A 16,274-nucleotide genomic window follows, 5' to 3' on the forward strand; every position below is an offset into this window, starting at 1 on the left:
GTCGGACAAAATTGTCCTTTGCTCGAGCTGCACTTCCCTGTGGCCTGCATTGTTGCGTTAGCATGCTAATGTTAGCACACTTTAGTTAGCTCATTTATTGAACATGAATTGAGACAGAATGACCGTGATCTAAACACACTTATGTGACATCCAAATAAGCTGTGAGTATGTTATTCTTCTTTTCTCTAGTCCTTGACTAAAACAGCATTATACACAAGGCCGTCCCGTCTATGTAAACACGATGTAAACACGGCTCTGACAACAACACAGCTGGAGGGACTCACTCTTCTCTCTCATTGTAGACAGTCATGACTCATAGAGACATTTACACAGGATATCCTGGATTCCTGCTGTTACTGTAATATAAGACCTAATAGGGCTTCCGGGCCTTACGCAGGCTGCCTCAAGTGGACACTCGAGAAACTGAAGTTTTTTTTTTAACTTCACCATTGGCTTAATTTTTCAACACTAGACATTGCTGCCTGGTTCTGTCCTATATTTGTAATTTTTCAAGACTTTATGAGTCACTGAGTTGAAAAGCCTCGGCCTGATTACCTCGTTTGCGGCCTTAAATACCCTTTAATGCTGATAGCTTAGCTCAAACTGGTGGCTTCACAAAGTACCAAGCTCCTGTTGTGAAATCCCAATTTATTATTGAAAGCAGTCTGTGGATATTGAGCCTCGGGGCATCTCACTCACGCTGAGTCTGGAGCGATTTAATCGAACTGGACTCGTTTATTCCTGGTACACAGTGTTTGGGTTGGTGAGAATAATCAAAGCAAAATGTAGTGTGAACCAATATGCTGCTCACTGGAGGAAAAGAGGCTGAAGAACACGTTTCTTTTCCCCATGCAAAGGGAGAAAAAAGCTAACCTAACCAGAGAGTTTGTTTTTTTGTCTTTTCGATACATAAAACCAAAATCATCTCACGTGATGTTTGCAGAAAAAGCAGTTTTCATTTTCCCCAAACAACAGACTGAACTAGAGACTTGGATAGAAACCGGGAGCATGCAGCTTTCAAAAAACAAAAAAACCCAGACAGTGTAATGACTCATCTGTCCACCAGAGGGCGGTGTTCCCTTACAGATGATAGCTTTTTTGTCTCTCTCTCTCTCTAGTCAAGATGCTCTGATTCCTCTGTTCACATAAAAAAAAAAAGACGGCTCGTCTGTTGAAGAATTGAGACAAAGAAGAGATTCTCATCACGTCACCATTGCAGCTGCTCCGACAGACGGAGCTCCTCTGCAAAAACACAAGAGAATGCAATAAAAAAACGTCAGGTGGAGGCTGACGTTCAGTGAATCAGAATAAACTATGTTCTTCATTATGCAGAAGAAGGTTTCTTAAGGTGAATGTGTTTGGGCATCACTTTTTATTTGACTTTAGTCATCCAACATGTGCAGAATCTTCATAAACAACCACATGTCACTTTGTTTTCATGTACGGTCTTTATATCAGTCAGTAAATTAAGAAATAGATTCATAAAACAAAAATCTCCAGCCTCTTTCCTTTGATTATTTGCTGCATTTTTCTGTTTTCTTTGTTGTAATCTGTCAGTCGGAAACCTTGACTATGAGACACTGAGGAGTGCTGCTCTTGACCATTTGATACACAACACTGATTCATTCATAAAACTAAGGTTCAGTGATCAGTACTGGTTGTTGTAGTTCTTTAGTGATGCTTTGGACAGTACATGCATAAATGAAAAGGTATTAAACGTGACAATAAGCATGAAACAATCAGCTTTGTGTCCAAATCAAGGTGTTGAAAACAGTGAGTACAGATAAAATCTAGTATCATTATATCTACATTTTGATATCTCAGCTGATGATGTCACCACTGCAACACGTACACCTGAACAGAAAATCAGCAGCATTGCAAACTGATTTTCAATATGTACACTTAAAACATTTAGATAAGGGGTTTTCTATCATTTAAAATGTGAAAACAAGAAGTAATCTGACATCTTATACTGTGAAATGAAAATGTAGATTAATATGTAATATTGTCTTTGATTGACAAACAAGGTATCATAGACTGAGTTTCTTAATTACCTCAAATATTTATGTCATGCACTCCTCTCCTGTTCAGACATGTCATGTTTCTTATCAGCCGTCTTGTTGATATGATAAATATCTTGTTGAACAGCTGATATCGGCTGCAGTTTTGTCTGCTGGGTTCTCGTTAAGAGACACTGACGATGATGTTTATGAGAGATTTTTAAAAGCTTTAATGTGTGGTTGAGTTTTTCCTTTCTTACATCATCAAGAGTTTAGCAGCAGTCTCAGAGATGTTCTGCCTGATTTCACATCTTAATCATGAACCTGAAAACCTTTACTATTCCACAGTTTAATTGTTACCTAAGGCTTCGTTAATAATCCTGTACCCTTAAGAGTGACCACATCTCTCCCCTGTGTGTGTGTGTGTGTGTGTGTGTGTGTGTGTGTGTGTGTGTCTTCAGTCTGTAGAAGCTGTCTAGTGAAGTATCTGGAGGAAAACAACACGTGCCCCACGTGTAGGATTGTTATTCATCAGAGCCATCCACTGCAGTACATCGGGTAAGTGAGGGAGCCGCTGCAGAACACAGACAGACACACACACACACACACACACACACACACACACACACACACACACACACTCTGTTGTTTGTCAGAGGTCCATCAGTGAGCAGGGAGCTGCTGGCTGCCACTGGGAGCATCAGCAGAGCTCTGACAGTAAAGAATAAACTATCCAGTAACAAAGTGCTGCCGGTCTTTCTGTGGTTTATATTTTTGTTCTTCTGCTGGGAAAAAAAGCCCCAAACATCTGCTGGGGGGGGGGGGGTCTGTACTACTGTGTGTTTAAATAAGGAAACAGACGTTAAAAATATTTTTGTAGTCAAACAGATAATGCAGCTTTGACTCCCCACTTATAAAGAGGATGTTAATAAAATATTTGGTTGTCAGTTTCATCCCATATCTTTGTTCTATATGACTATATGGCTGCTAATCAGTCATTCCTAAAAAAAAAAAAAAAGTGCACCCAATGATAAATATTGTTACCTAGGTGCTCCAGATCACGTCATTGGATAAATATGTGTGTGTACTTTCATGAGGTCTTCATGAGCCATCTAATTATGAGAGGAGAGAAGCAAAGGAATTGTATATTAAAATCCCACACTTATTCATCATGATATTTGTTTTACACGTAACAAACTTTTTAATCCTGAAAATCACCTGTTGTTTTTTTTTTTTACACTGTGTCTTTTAAAGGGAAAAAGTAAGAACATATATCTGTTTATAAAGCTGCTATATAAATATACAGTAATGATTATAATTTATGGTAACACAAAAATTAACACACATGTTTTTTAAACTAAAGTTCACTTTCGACCACATGAAGTTTTCTCACCTCTTCCTGTAGTAACTGAAAATATACAATAAACAATGCTGTAGATGATCAAAAGATCTGCATCAAAATAACATTTACTTAACCTGCCAGTGGAGCCAATACAAAAACAGGTTTCTTAAAGAAAATAACTAAATTTGACACAGACACATGTTGCATAAAAGTTCCTGTAGATTTGCACTTTCTCTTTTCAATCATTGATTACTTCCTTTGAAAACCAAGCAGTAGTAGAAGGAGTTAGATTTTTTTAAAGTCAACTCCTCTTCTTATTGTTTAAAGAAGTTCTCTCTGCCAGACTGAATCCTCTTGTTGTTGTTCCTCCCCTCGGTGCACTCGTGCTTTAATGTCTTATTAATGCGCCGCCCAAACTTAATGTGGAGCAGCTATTTAGTCATTAGCGTCTCTAAACTGTGCTGCCTGCGCGCTCATTGTTTGGCAGGAAAGGCTCCATTTCAAACACATTAGCTCCGCACACAGCAGCTGCTTTTTTTGCCTCATTGTTTGCAGGAAATTGAAGTCGATGGAAAACATCACAGTTGATTTGAAGGGAAGACAGCCCACAGACGACACATTAACTCGTCTTCCCTTCAGGAAGATTGATCAAAGTTGATGCTTGAGACTGAACTCAAATCAAGTCCGAGGCGTCTCCTGAAAGAGAATTGACTCAGCAGAACTAATCGTTCCTTTTGTACTGTCGAGTGTGGATTTAGTTGATGGATTTAATCCAATTTTTTACTTGAAAGAACTCTGCTTATGACAAGAAAACCAACACAGCATCATATTTAGTGGTGTTGCCTGCAGACAGCCTGAACACTAGAGTATGTGTTAGTCACAGTAAAGATGAAGGATGAAAGATACAGCACCTGGGAGTTAATCTGTGCATCAACTCAGGAATTTAGATTATACTTTATCTTACTGTGAAATGTATAAACAGACTTTCTTGTCAACATTTCCTACAGCATGAGAAATAACAGCATCTCCTCCATGATTTTCTGATTCTTTATTTATAGTTCAGGTTATTTACTTTTGTTTTTTTTGCAGTTTAGTTGATTTGATCTTCTAGAGATTCTAAAGAAAAGGTTTTGCACTCATAAGGAAACATCTGTCAACAGTGTGATGAATATAAACTGATGTGAATGTAATTGAATTGTCTTTCAAGACACCAAAACGTATTCCAGTTCAACACTATTCTTTCTCTCTGGCCTCTCTGTGTGTTCTGAAACGCCATCATTACATCCCTTAGTCAAGACAAATATGTTTTGCACATTGGATTCATTCCTCCATTAAAGCTTTACAGACTTTGATGTAAACTCTAAGGCAACATTGGCGGTTTATCTTAATTAAAGCTCAGCGTGTTTGTGTGGCTTTTGTTGATTTCAGTTGCTGTTAAGACATCCCATCTCTGCTGTGATAAATACCTGCTCTGTCCAGCAGGGGTCAGTGTTTTACTGCACTGTGCAGCTTATTACAATTATCAAACAGTTCAATGAAAAAAGGGGTGACATATTTTCCTCACGTTGTCCTTAATCATAGTGAAACAAAGTAAACATGTTGTGAGTCGTGACTGTAAGCTGACTAGTTGTAAAACAACAACAACATCGTGATGGCAGACCTGAGCAGCACACACGCTGCGCCTGCTTCACCCACAAAGCCTCACAGTGAAAGAGTGTTAAACACTCGGACAGACTGAGCATATGCGGGATCCATACATGTGAGGTTTAGAAACACAAATATTAAGCCGGGAGGTCACTCTAATAGCTCTGCCAAGATCTGTGGTGCAGATATTGGCCTCCAAACTATTTTTGAGTGCGCTATTATTTAATTGTAAGCCTCATTTAGTTGTATTTCCCTCAGGGGCATGCTCATAGCTCACCTGTTGGAGCGTTCATCCTGTGTACCAAGGCTGAGTCCTTCCCACGGCAGCCCGGGTTGAATTCAAACTCAGGCCCTTTTTCAACAAGTTTTCTCTTTCTTCTTTGTATTATCTGTCTCTCATCTGCTTTTCAACTGAATTAAAAAAAAAAGAACGAGTGGTTTTTAAAGTAAAATGGACACAGGATACATGTGTCTAAAAAGACTTGAGTGTTTCTTCTCAGGCGGCTTTACTTGAACCCCCTTTGGAGATCTGAGTGGGTAAAGTAATTTGAGTGAGAAACCAGGGAATGAATGACATGCAGGAACAGAACCACAGGCCAGACTCAGACCAAGGTCCGCTCACTTGGAGGTACTTGGCCTCCGTACATGGGGGCGTGACCTAACCGCTAGGCCATCTGCGCCTCTAGATTTGCATCTTTTTAAGGTTATGAAGTTAAGCCAAAGACTAGAAATCAAAGAAATGGCTTTTAGATCTTTAGAGCCACCAAATAGATAACATTTATAAAAAGAATGATCGTTTCAAACAGACGTCAGCAACATCTGCAGGAGTATTTTTATTTTTTATTTTTTATTTTTTTACATTTTAGACCAACCATGAATAGACAGATGAAGGTACATAATCTATTTCTCTACTTTTCTCTTTTTCAGCCATGACAGAACAATGCAAGACATTGTCTACAAATTGGTACCGGGACTACAAGAGGGTAAGTACCGTATATAATCTTTCTCCTGGATTCAAACAGTTTATCTTCAACTGAAAACATCTGATGCACCACTGAGTTTATCTTCTGAGATTTTTTTATACAAAAGTCTTGCTGGCCTTGACAAACCGAGTGGAGCATCTCTCAGTGCACAAACAAAAACTTATCCCGCACACGGTTGAATTTGAAGCTCCGGTGACATCAGTGACCTTGAGAATAAAACACTGTCCTCTCCTTTCTCCTCGTGTTGTGCAGCGGAGATAAAGAAACAGAGAGATTTCTATCAGAAGTTGGGGATGGAGGTGCCAGGAGACATTAAAGGAGAACTTTGCAACATGAAGACTCATCTAGATCAGCGGAATGGTAAGATCATTTTCCTCACACGCTCCTTTTGATCTGTTTTTTTTTATAAACACTTAAGAGGATGTACAGTTTAGTTTTTGTTTCATTCCTCACAAACTCTCCTGTTAAAATCCAATACAGCACCCTCTTTGTTTTAGTGGCTTGGTTGACCTTGACCTTTTGGTAGTACTTCACAGACGTGGAGGTCACAGCACGCCAAAAGGTGTTCTTGACCTTCATGATGTGATGAGAGTAATGTGTTGATGTTCCTCCAAGTGGCAGTAGAGATCAATAAATACATTCAAGAATACGTTTAAAGAAAACACTCCCGACAACATACAACCCAAGTGACGGATGGTTTACAGAAAAGCTAATGTACTGAGTTAAAAACACATTTGAACATACTGAAGCATGAACATGTAATAAAACCACCTTACATTAGTGTGAGTGTGGGTTTAAAGCAGATAAAAGGAAATAAAGGGTACATGTTGGGCCCTGATTTAGATTATAAACAAAGCTGTAAAAAAGACCCTTAAGAATGAAGCAGTGAGATCATTAAGGAGAGATCAAAACAATACAAAGTGGCTAGATGCTACAAATCAAGATACGAGGAATGAACTTTAACTTTAACTTTATTGTCTCCATGGGGGAAATTTGTTTTGCAGCCAGTTAAAAACATGAACCGCATACAAAACACAGGAACACAGGCTCAGACATTAAATATACCATAAATACTACATCAGTCATGTTGCCAAGAGAATATAAATCCATCGATAAAACCAAAATGTAATCTTATGTTGAAAGATGTTCAGATAATAATAAAAACCTCAGACTGACTGATAGCTGATTAGCCTTCCACATGCACTTTGTCTGAAGTGATGCTTCACTTTGATTGCTTACCATGGGACGTCTGTCACACGTTTGCCCTGTTTTGATGTTAGCTATGAATGCTGATCAAACGGCCGTCAAGAAATGGTCAGGTAGACACATACCTAGCATAAGTCAGGGTTAGCCGATACGTGAAAGCTGCGTCTGTTGAGAGTGTGATCATTACAATTACATGTAGAAACGATATTACGGTAAAAACCGTCATTATAGTGTCGGACTTTGTTCTGTTGTCTGGAGTCTTGGAGCCTTTTTCTCATGTCTGGTCTCCTGAGACCCTGCTCCCCCCCTTTTCCTCTCCACTGAGAAGGAGGGGGTTCGTTGCATGCTTACACATACAGTATAGGTGGTGTGTGAACAAGTAAATCAGAAAGATTTCAGAGGAAGGCTGTCTTAAAATTTTCTAGACTTTTTTTTTAATGGCGCAAAAGAGATGCAGCTAAGCTTGAAATACAAAGATCCAGTTATTATCTGAAGAGGAACAACAAGACCTTCAAAGACAAGTCATTTCTCTTTGTGTGCAGTTTAACGGCCGAGTTTATTTGTAAGAAACAAAAACACTATAGGCCAGCTTCAATAGCCCTGCTGGGGGAATCTTGAAACACAAGTGTCCATGACTTGGCACGGCTCTGCACGACTAAAGCAGGCTAAATATTACATTTGGAAAAAATTGTCTGTTTCTACTTTTTGGACCAAACACTTAAAAGATGGTGTCACTAACTCCTCAGCGGTGTCAGTGTCTTTCTTCTGATTGTGCTATTTAAGGAATGAAACTCCTCGACTCATAATAAGTGACATTAGATGCACGGCCACGAGTAACAGCGGAAGCCATTAAGCAGCAGAAATGAAGGCAATTTGGCCAATCCGAATGAGTCCCCGGCCTACTTGTTGTGCACGACGTCTTTTCAGTAGCAGCCTGCTTCCACAGTGCTGGTGTAAATGTGTGCCCAGAGGGCTGTCACGCTGGCAGGCCTAATCGCTCGCTTAATCCCCCTCTCTCTCTGATTTTGGTAATTAAGGCTCAAATGGAAGTGGAAGTGCTCTCTGGCTTCCTGTGCCTCGACGCTCGAAGACAGGTTTAGCTACAGCCAGCACACACACAAACACAAGTACACATACATGTTCAAACTCACACTTTTGTAAGGATCATTTGCACAGGCGTCAACAGAAATAGAAACCTGGCTGCTTTGCATAATCATTCCTCATCAGTTTGCTGAAAAACCCGTCTGTAGCTGTGGATAGGGATGTAATGTTTTTGGCTTTTGACACACAAGAAAAACCTTAAAAAATCAATGTGGTTGCATTTTATTTCGAGGCTCATTGATCAGAGAGTTTTCTCTCTTGGATCAATTGTTTTGTATTTTTGAAGCTTCTTTTTATACCAGCATGTTGACAGATTTCCCCTCTGTACTGATAACTGAATTATGGGAGTTATGTTAATTATGAAAGCAGTTGTCAAACTCGAGTGCAGTTGAGAAAGTAATTTGATTGTCTGATCTACTTCCTGCTCCAAACAGAAAGCTACATGTCTCTTAGATGATGGTAACGGGACATGTTCAGCCTATCTCAACCTGTACATTTCCCTATCAGTGTGGATACAGAATATTCTTCTGTGTGCCTTCCATCATGAAAACAAAGTTATAAGACAGGCCATCCACTCAGACATCTCTGGATCTTTTTTTCCCAAGGGCAGGATTCAGATAGTTGGAAACAGGGGCGGATCCTCAGGATTGCAGAGGTGGCCTGGGCCCCCCCTTGAAATCTGATTGGCCACCCCTGGTTAAAGTAGATATAATTAGAGGAGATGGATTGGATAAATACATGTGTGTGAGTGTGCACACAAACTTCATGCCACCCATGCACAAGTCAAAGAAGTAAAAAAATGTCGGTAATCAAAGTCCCTGGGGTTTTTATTTTGAAAAATGTTCTTCATACTTGGTGATGCTTAGTAAGTACCATCAAAGTTTTGATTAAGTTACAGAGAGTTTTGGTTTTCTTTTTGGGTATAATATGTTCTACAAAACCGATTTGACATAGGAAGGATAGGTTGTGAGTTTTCTTTTTAGTTGGTATTTTGTGCAGCCAGGAAGCTTTCGAGTTGCGTCAATCCAAACCGACAATTTAGTCCACTCAAAGAAATGGGAACATCATAATAAATCCATGGTCAAAGCTGAAAACATGTTTCAAAGTTCAGCGTGAGCTAAAGCGATACCGGTACGGCCTCCCAACAAAAGGGCTCAAGGCTCAAAATGTGGAGACGGCAACTTATGAAAGGAAGGATACCAAACAAGGTTGTCCAACAATTGTCCCACAAGCTTTTTATAATTTTCAAATGGAGGAAAACAGATCAATGAAAACAAAGGGGACTGGAGACCCTGACCTCTAACCCAAAATGATGAAAAGATGGGAAGGTGCTGGGACCAAACAGGCAATGGACCATTGCACCCAGCGCCTCCCATTCTACCAATCCAACCAACAAAACTAAGCTAACTAACAAAAGATCAGAAACAGGACTACCAGAAGTCTCCAGCTTGTTCTAAAACAACAAACTGAAATACAAACAGGTCTCACACTTAAGAACATTTCTAATCTTTGTAATTCGAGGGTCCGAGACTTGTTTTAAACGCTCATTGTCTGACAAGAAACTTAGAAGATACACAGCCTTATAGTTGCTGCTGTTGTTTATTGTGAACGGGAAGTTTTCCTTACAAGAGCAAAACACATTCAATTGTTTCAAAAATCATCAGGCAGAATTTGCATATCCAGTGACATCACAGGGCTTTAAAGGAACTTTTCTTTCAGTAAAAAAACATACCCAGACTCTGGCATGTTTACATCCTTTTTTCCCCTCTCCACTCTTGAGAAAAAAGATGCTCCTCCATTAGCTTTCATGTAAGAATGAGAATCCAAAGTGAACACACGGTAAAGCAGAGATCACACAATGCTAACTTCAGGCGACATTTGGGCGCTCTGGTAATGTTGCCCCTGCCAGCCATGCTGAACTACATTACACTTAATTAAAGGCTCATTTATACTGAATCCCTTTAGAAATTAAAACTTTCTCCTGGGTCGTCTCTCACCGGCTGAGTTAAATGAATCTTCCTCTGGCATAGAAGACAGAGGAGGACTTCTTAATTCCTCAGAGCTGAATCCAGGGACAGAAATGTTAATGCTGGTGACATTAAGTCCAATGAAAAAGGCAACTTTTTACTTGTAGAAGTAAAATAATTGGATTTCTCTCCCTCTGAAGTCCTTTTAAATCTTCAGTGCATATAGTAGAACTGATGCTTTTGAGTTAAAAAAAGGAAAATGCTCATCAGAACGAAATCTGCTCTTCTATTTCCCAGCAGTGATGCATTTTGACTTTTCACAACACGAGGAATGATTTATCACATTTTGGCTGACTTATAACTGTAGACCACTTTCGCTGTTTGTAAAGTGTGCACAATAAAGTTTGCCATGTCCCGCCGTTAGCGTGTGTTGTACTTAACCGAGTTTAAAACACTTAATTCATTCACCATTTAAACTTCATCGTCAGAAGAAGCGTATTTAGCAATTTAAAGAACGACTGACCATGTTATTCAACGGGCCAGAACTGAAGGACTTTTTTAAGATGATTTAAAATGTTTTGAAGGGCATTGCCTTTGGTTACCGTTATACACATTATAATTACTTTCTGCCTTTTGAAAAGCTGCAAGTTTCATATTTATTTCTAAAGAAAAGTCCACACCAAGGATAAGGGTGTTAAAAGCCAAAGAGGTCAGCTGAAGTGAAACATTAAGAGTAGGAATACCAAAATATTCAGCTTCAGGAGAGACTATTAACTGAATATAAAGACGGATGTTGGGTCTAAACCCGATCCCACTGTAGAAAATTGAAGACAAAATATCCCTGTTAAAGGCGCTTACATGAGGCATGATGGAGCCAGAGTCTTTGCATTGAGAGCGGCTGGTGGAGCTGATGTATTTCAGTCCGGTTTATTCTTCCAAACCTAAACAAACATTATCTTACCAATTAAACAGCAAACACAAGAGCGCTAGGAGAGTCAGTTTATAGCAAACGCTCACAATTATGAGAATTTAATGACTCTTGTGTAAGTGTACTCTCTACTCCGCTCTGCTAATCTGGTGCACTAAATTCAACAGGAGCTGTCAATCATGGAGTTATAACCCTCTTCATAGCAACAATTACCGAAGTAAAACTACGCTTCACAGAAAACCTGACACTCAGACATAAATAATCATGACAAGAAGTAACTATAATGACAGAAACCATGTTTGAGAAACATTTTGTTTAATGTGTATTTTGTTTTAGAGTTTGGCCCTCTTCCCATCTGTCAACATGGAGGGGGTGGGCATTATGACCTGTACGACAACCAACCAGCCAGCAGGGGGAGCACCAAATGTTTTGGCGTTCACTTCTGGGGAGCTGTCATGTCACAAACCTTTTCAAACAGACTTTGGGAAAGACTTGACAGTTTCTGACTCTGATGACTGGCCCGGCCAAAATGAGCAAAATAATCAGCATAATGTGTTATTTGAAAAAAATCACAAAAAACCCCCAAAAAACCATTCCTAATAATTTCGGTATTTCACTCTCTGGGAGTCTGCAGATAACCATTACCGTGATAAAAGGGACAGAAACCAATGTTGTTGTTTTTTCTATAAAATACAAGAAAAATACTTGTTGAAATTAGCAAAACAAAAAGGTTGTTTCCCCCATTTTTATAAATTGCCTATTCCTGAGCACTAAAAGCAAAACAATGGAGGGATATGCTGTAATGAGTCACTTTCCTCTGACACAATAATATATAAACTCCAACACACATGGTTAGTTTACTCCATCTTATTCCCAAAGTAGCTTCAGTGTAAACCCCTTTGTGGTCTGTTAGAGATTACAAAGAAAGACACTCTTGGACAGACAGACTGTTCACTTTTTAAAATCCCCAGACCAAAGCAATCACCCCTTTCCCTCAAACACAAGCTTGGTCTTTATGTCTGTTTGGAGTTGCTTAGATACTTCAGGGTCGTTTGAAGGTGGAACACAACAATAAAAATAAGCCCGTCTTGATAAGCAATCAGCGAGTGTGACTCAGGAGACGGTCGCCACAGAGACACCAGAACAAGCTCAGACCTTCCCTGGTAATACTCAGGGGAAATGTTGACCGTTAACCTGAAAGAAAATGGTCACAGAGAGGTGAACGCAATCCTGTCTGCAATCTGAGCTGAAGTCAACTGTACTGAAACACACACTCAAACGCACACGAACATGCAGTGTTATTTCATCCAGTATATCCAGGAAGAAAAGACCCATTTCCTTTTATTTTTAAAAGGTTACAGAAAAGCAATACCTATCTGTGTGGTAATACTGTCTCAGCATGGCAATATTATTCTCTGATAACTGAGTTTTGTATCTAAGAATCCAATCCTGCTGTAGAATCACTGGAAACAAGTGAAAACAATAAAGAAATGTATAACATCGGCTGTCCTGGACAACTAAGAAGCCGCTTCTTTACACAGATTTTAAGATCTCGAGTGTGTGAATGCATTTAGTCTCTGCTGTGAGAGAGCACGACACTGTGGAAATGTAAACATTTATTTGTTGCAGCTTTGAATGTCTCTCTCTCTTTCTCTCTCTCTCTCCCTCTCTCTCCTAAAATCCTGCATTGATAGCAATTATCTTAAAATCCTGCGCTGATAATCTAGTGGTCGCGTGCCCAATGTATGGAGGCTGAACTCTTCACAGTGGCCTTGGGTTCAAATCTGACCTCAGCCCTTTGCTGCAAGTAGTCCCCCGCTCTCTCCTCCTAGTGTTTCCCGTCTGTCTTCGGCTGTCCTGTCTAATGAAGACAGCAAAAATGCCTTGAAATAACAACAGCCACAGTCGCTGGTTGAGTTGTCTTACTTTGGAGCCCCTGTGTTACAGACGATCACTGTGTTTCCCTCTGCCTCTGCAGCTCTGAGTGACAGATGGCCTCAGTCATGAGCGGTACACACGCTATACAGACAATCGACTGTTCGGCCCTTATATTTACATTTAAAAGTCTAGATCCCTCATGTAAGACGACCCCACTGTTATCTAGTGAAATCAGGGATAAACACCCCTTTCTATAATCTGACCTGAACAGTATTCTGATGATAAGTGGTCCATGTAAACATAACAAGTGTAAGGAGAAAAATATGTGTTTAAAGTTTGTGCATAAATGTATCTTTACATTTAGCTCTGCTGCAGAGGGAACCAGACCTTTATTTTAAATAGAAATGAAGTGAAATAATGTGACTGTGTGATTCAGGCTTCCTGCAGCTCCAGACCGAAAGATCTATGAGGTGTTTTATTAAACAGTACCGTTCCTTTCTTGCTTCACACGTAACAGCACACACTGTGAATAAAGTCTCTCTTTTTACCGTCTGCTCGCTGGAGATGCTGCTCTCTAATTCCCTCTTCTATCTGCTTCCATTTCCCTGAAAAAGGCACAAACTGCACAAACTCAATTAAGGTGCAGTTGATTCCAGGCCTCATGTCAGCTAATCATAATGGGGACGGGCTGCGATTTTTTTTTCTTTTTTTTCTTCCCCTCGTTAGAAGTCACCGTGTATGGGAGACGTGCCCAGACAGCGGATAAGTTGTATAAAGGATGCTCTGACACCCTCGGACATGTAATTGCTTTATAAATGGACCTCTGCAGGAGGCGTTTAATGCTCCAGCAGGCAGAGGCTGTGTAAAGTCTGCAAGGAGACAAACATGCCTGTTTCCCTCCGCTTCTGTCTTGTTGTCAACTTTGACATCAAGCTCAAGTCTCTTTACTTAAGTTCATGAGGAAGATAAGAGAAGCATGCTGCTTCATTACTGATCGGCTGAAGCTAGAGTAGAAACATGCAGACGCAGATTTAGACCGGACACTAAAGAAATGTTAGTGGTCTAACATCTGTCGAGCAAAAATGTGTTATTATACGTAAGACAGCAGCTCAGTGCTCTTCTTCTCTTTGTGTTTTCTGCACAGGCGAAACAAAATCAGAGGAAACGGCCAACAAGGAGGCAGGAGAGGAGAAACCTGAAGAGGACAACGACTATCACCGTAGCGACGAGCAGGTAAGCCCCCCCCAGGATTGACAAAGCATGGTTTTTGAGTTCTTTAAAGCTGTTATCACACACGTACCCAGTTATCCCCAGTTCATTGAGCAGACATAACGATATAGTTTATGGATATTGTTCGAAAGACAGTAACATTTAAAGATGCTTGGTAAAACATGCTTCTGCCTTGCTTATCTTAAAGTCTGTAAAACCAAATCTACCAAACACTGACGCCTAACACTTCAAACAACTAATTTCTAAAACAAATCCCAGCCCTGTAGCATCACTCAATAAAATGACGATTAAAAAAAGAGCTGACTGGACCAGCTCTCTCCATCGGTGATGTCGTCTATGTAGAGCCTGATGGATGTCACCACTCCTTTTTCACACACTAACAAGAGCTCTCTTTGAGCACATATAGACCCAACCACCGAACTCGGAACGATTTTGTCTTTTCCTCTCTTTGAATATTTGTGAATTAAGACTTTTCTACGCAAAGCTGTTGTACACAAACATTGGGATTGTGTCTATTAAGACAGAATCATCAAAGTAAGGGGACAATTATTAATCAGAAACGATGTGCATTGACTAAATACATGTTGAAGTACCGTAAGTGAGAACATGTGTAAAATGTTTTAATTTAGGTCAACCACTCCAGCTTTATCATTGACATGGAAACTTAAAAATCTCTACACACTGTTTTTCTCTTTAAGCAGAGATTAAAGGAAGTAAACTGGATAAAATAATTGTAGGTTACAAAGCAGACTGTCAGGAACAAAATCGCTAAAGGGAAAAATACGGTTGGTGATAATTGTGGGTACAATTGCCTTAAAAGCCTGCACATCAATTATTGCCTTTATTAAAGAGAACCACCCCCCTCCCGCCCCGTGTGATTTAGCAGGCTGTTGTGCAGTCACCGGCTTCTTTTGTCTTTACTGTTATGGCTTTTTGATTTGTAAAGACAGCACGGCACCACACGTCTGCCATCAGCCGAATGCATTGAAAATGGAAATGGCCATTCTTCACTTGATTTGTATTCTGGCACAATCACAACCCCTGCAAGATGAAATCAATAATGCAGAGAGCAGAGTTATTGTTGTACCGGACAGAAACGCCCTGCCCTGCAATGATGCACATGATGAAACCTTTTTTTTTTTTTTTAATTCATGTTGCTCATCCTCTATTCATGGTAAACAAATGACACCAACTAAAATGGTGGCAAAACCAACGGAGACATTTTGAAAAAACAAAGCCGATGGTCTCCAAGACAAGCAGCTCTCTTTGCTATGTAGGCAAGCAACGCTGCCACGAAGAGGCTGAAGATCTTGCCCTTTTGGATTTTTCAGCAGCAGTGCAGAAATGCTTTCTGAATAGCTAATACATCAGCCTGTGTGAGCTGAATGCAGTCATGTCAAATGTCACAGAGGAGGAGGACGAGGGAGGGAAAGAGCAGAGGAATACAAGATGAGGGATGAAAACCAGAGATTTACCAGATAGTGAGAGAAAAGAGCCCTGCTGATTTAAAAACGCCTCATCACCTGAGGTGTCAAAAAAAAAAAGATAGAATGATAATCCCAGGGATCAGTGATGGAGAAATTGAAAAGGTGAGGTCTCTGGTGATTCCCACCCCTATTGAATAATGACCTATTTCAGGCATAAGGCTTCTCAAAATGAAACCACTGATGATGCTATGATCCTTCTCTTTTTTTTAGTTTGCAATGCTTTAAGTTTGACTCTTATAGATTTGGTAATCACATCCTAAATTCACCTTTCTAATAATGAATGCTTTTTATAATAACATTTTGCAATGTGTGTGGCACAGATGCAGATATTTCAAAGACAGCCAAATTAAATGCTCTGATATATAATTAAGATAATACTTTATAAATCCCCAGAAGGGAAAATGTGGGGGCGTTGCAGCAGCACAAAGACAATAGAAGCAAATATCAGGTCACACCTTGCACTCACAGGTCACTCCTGGCAGAAGGATGAGTGGTTTTCTTCTCTAAT

At 39.9% G+C, this 16,274-nt stretch overlaps 1 protein-coding gene across 1 annotated transcript in view; it reads left to right on the forward strand.

Moving 5' to 3' along the window:
• Nucleotides 1-16,274, forward strand: part of LOC109986723 (polycomb group RING finger protein 3) — a 63,185-nt gene that overhangs the window by 33,807 nt on the left and 13,104 nt on the right. The window contains exons 4-7 of the mRNA XM_020637493.3: nt 2,462-2,558; nt 5,914-5,969; nt 6,222-6,329; nt 14,194-14,282. Coding sequence (XP_020493149.1) covers nt 2,462-2,558; nt 5,914-5,969; nt 6,222-6,329; nt 14,194-14,282 — 350 coding nt within the window. The remainder of the gene's footprint in view (nt 1-2,461; nt 2,559-5,913; nt 5,970-6,221; nt 6,330-14,193; nt 14,283-16,274) is intronic.

The sequence above is a fragment of the Labrus bergylta genome, chromosome 9 (assembly GCF_963930695.1).
Source record: "Labrus bergylta chromosome 9, fLabBer1.1, whole genome shotgun sequence".
Classification (NCBI taxonomy): Eukaryota; Metazoa; Chordata; class Actinopteri; order Labriformes; family Labridae; genus Labrus; species Labrus bergylta.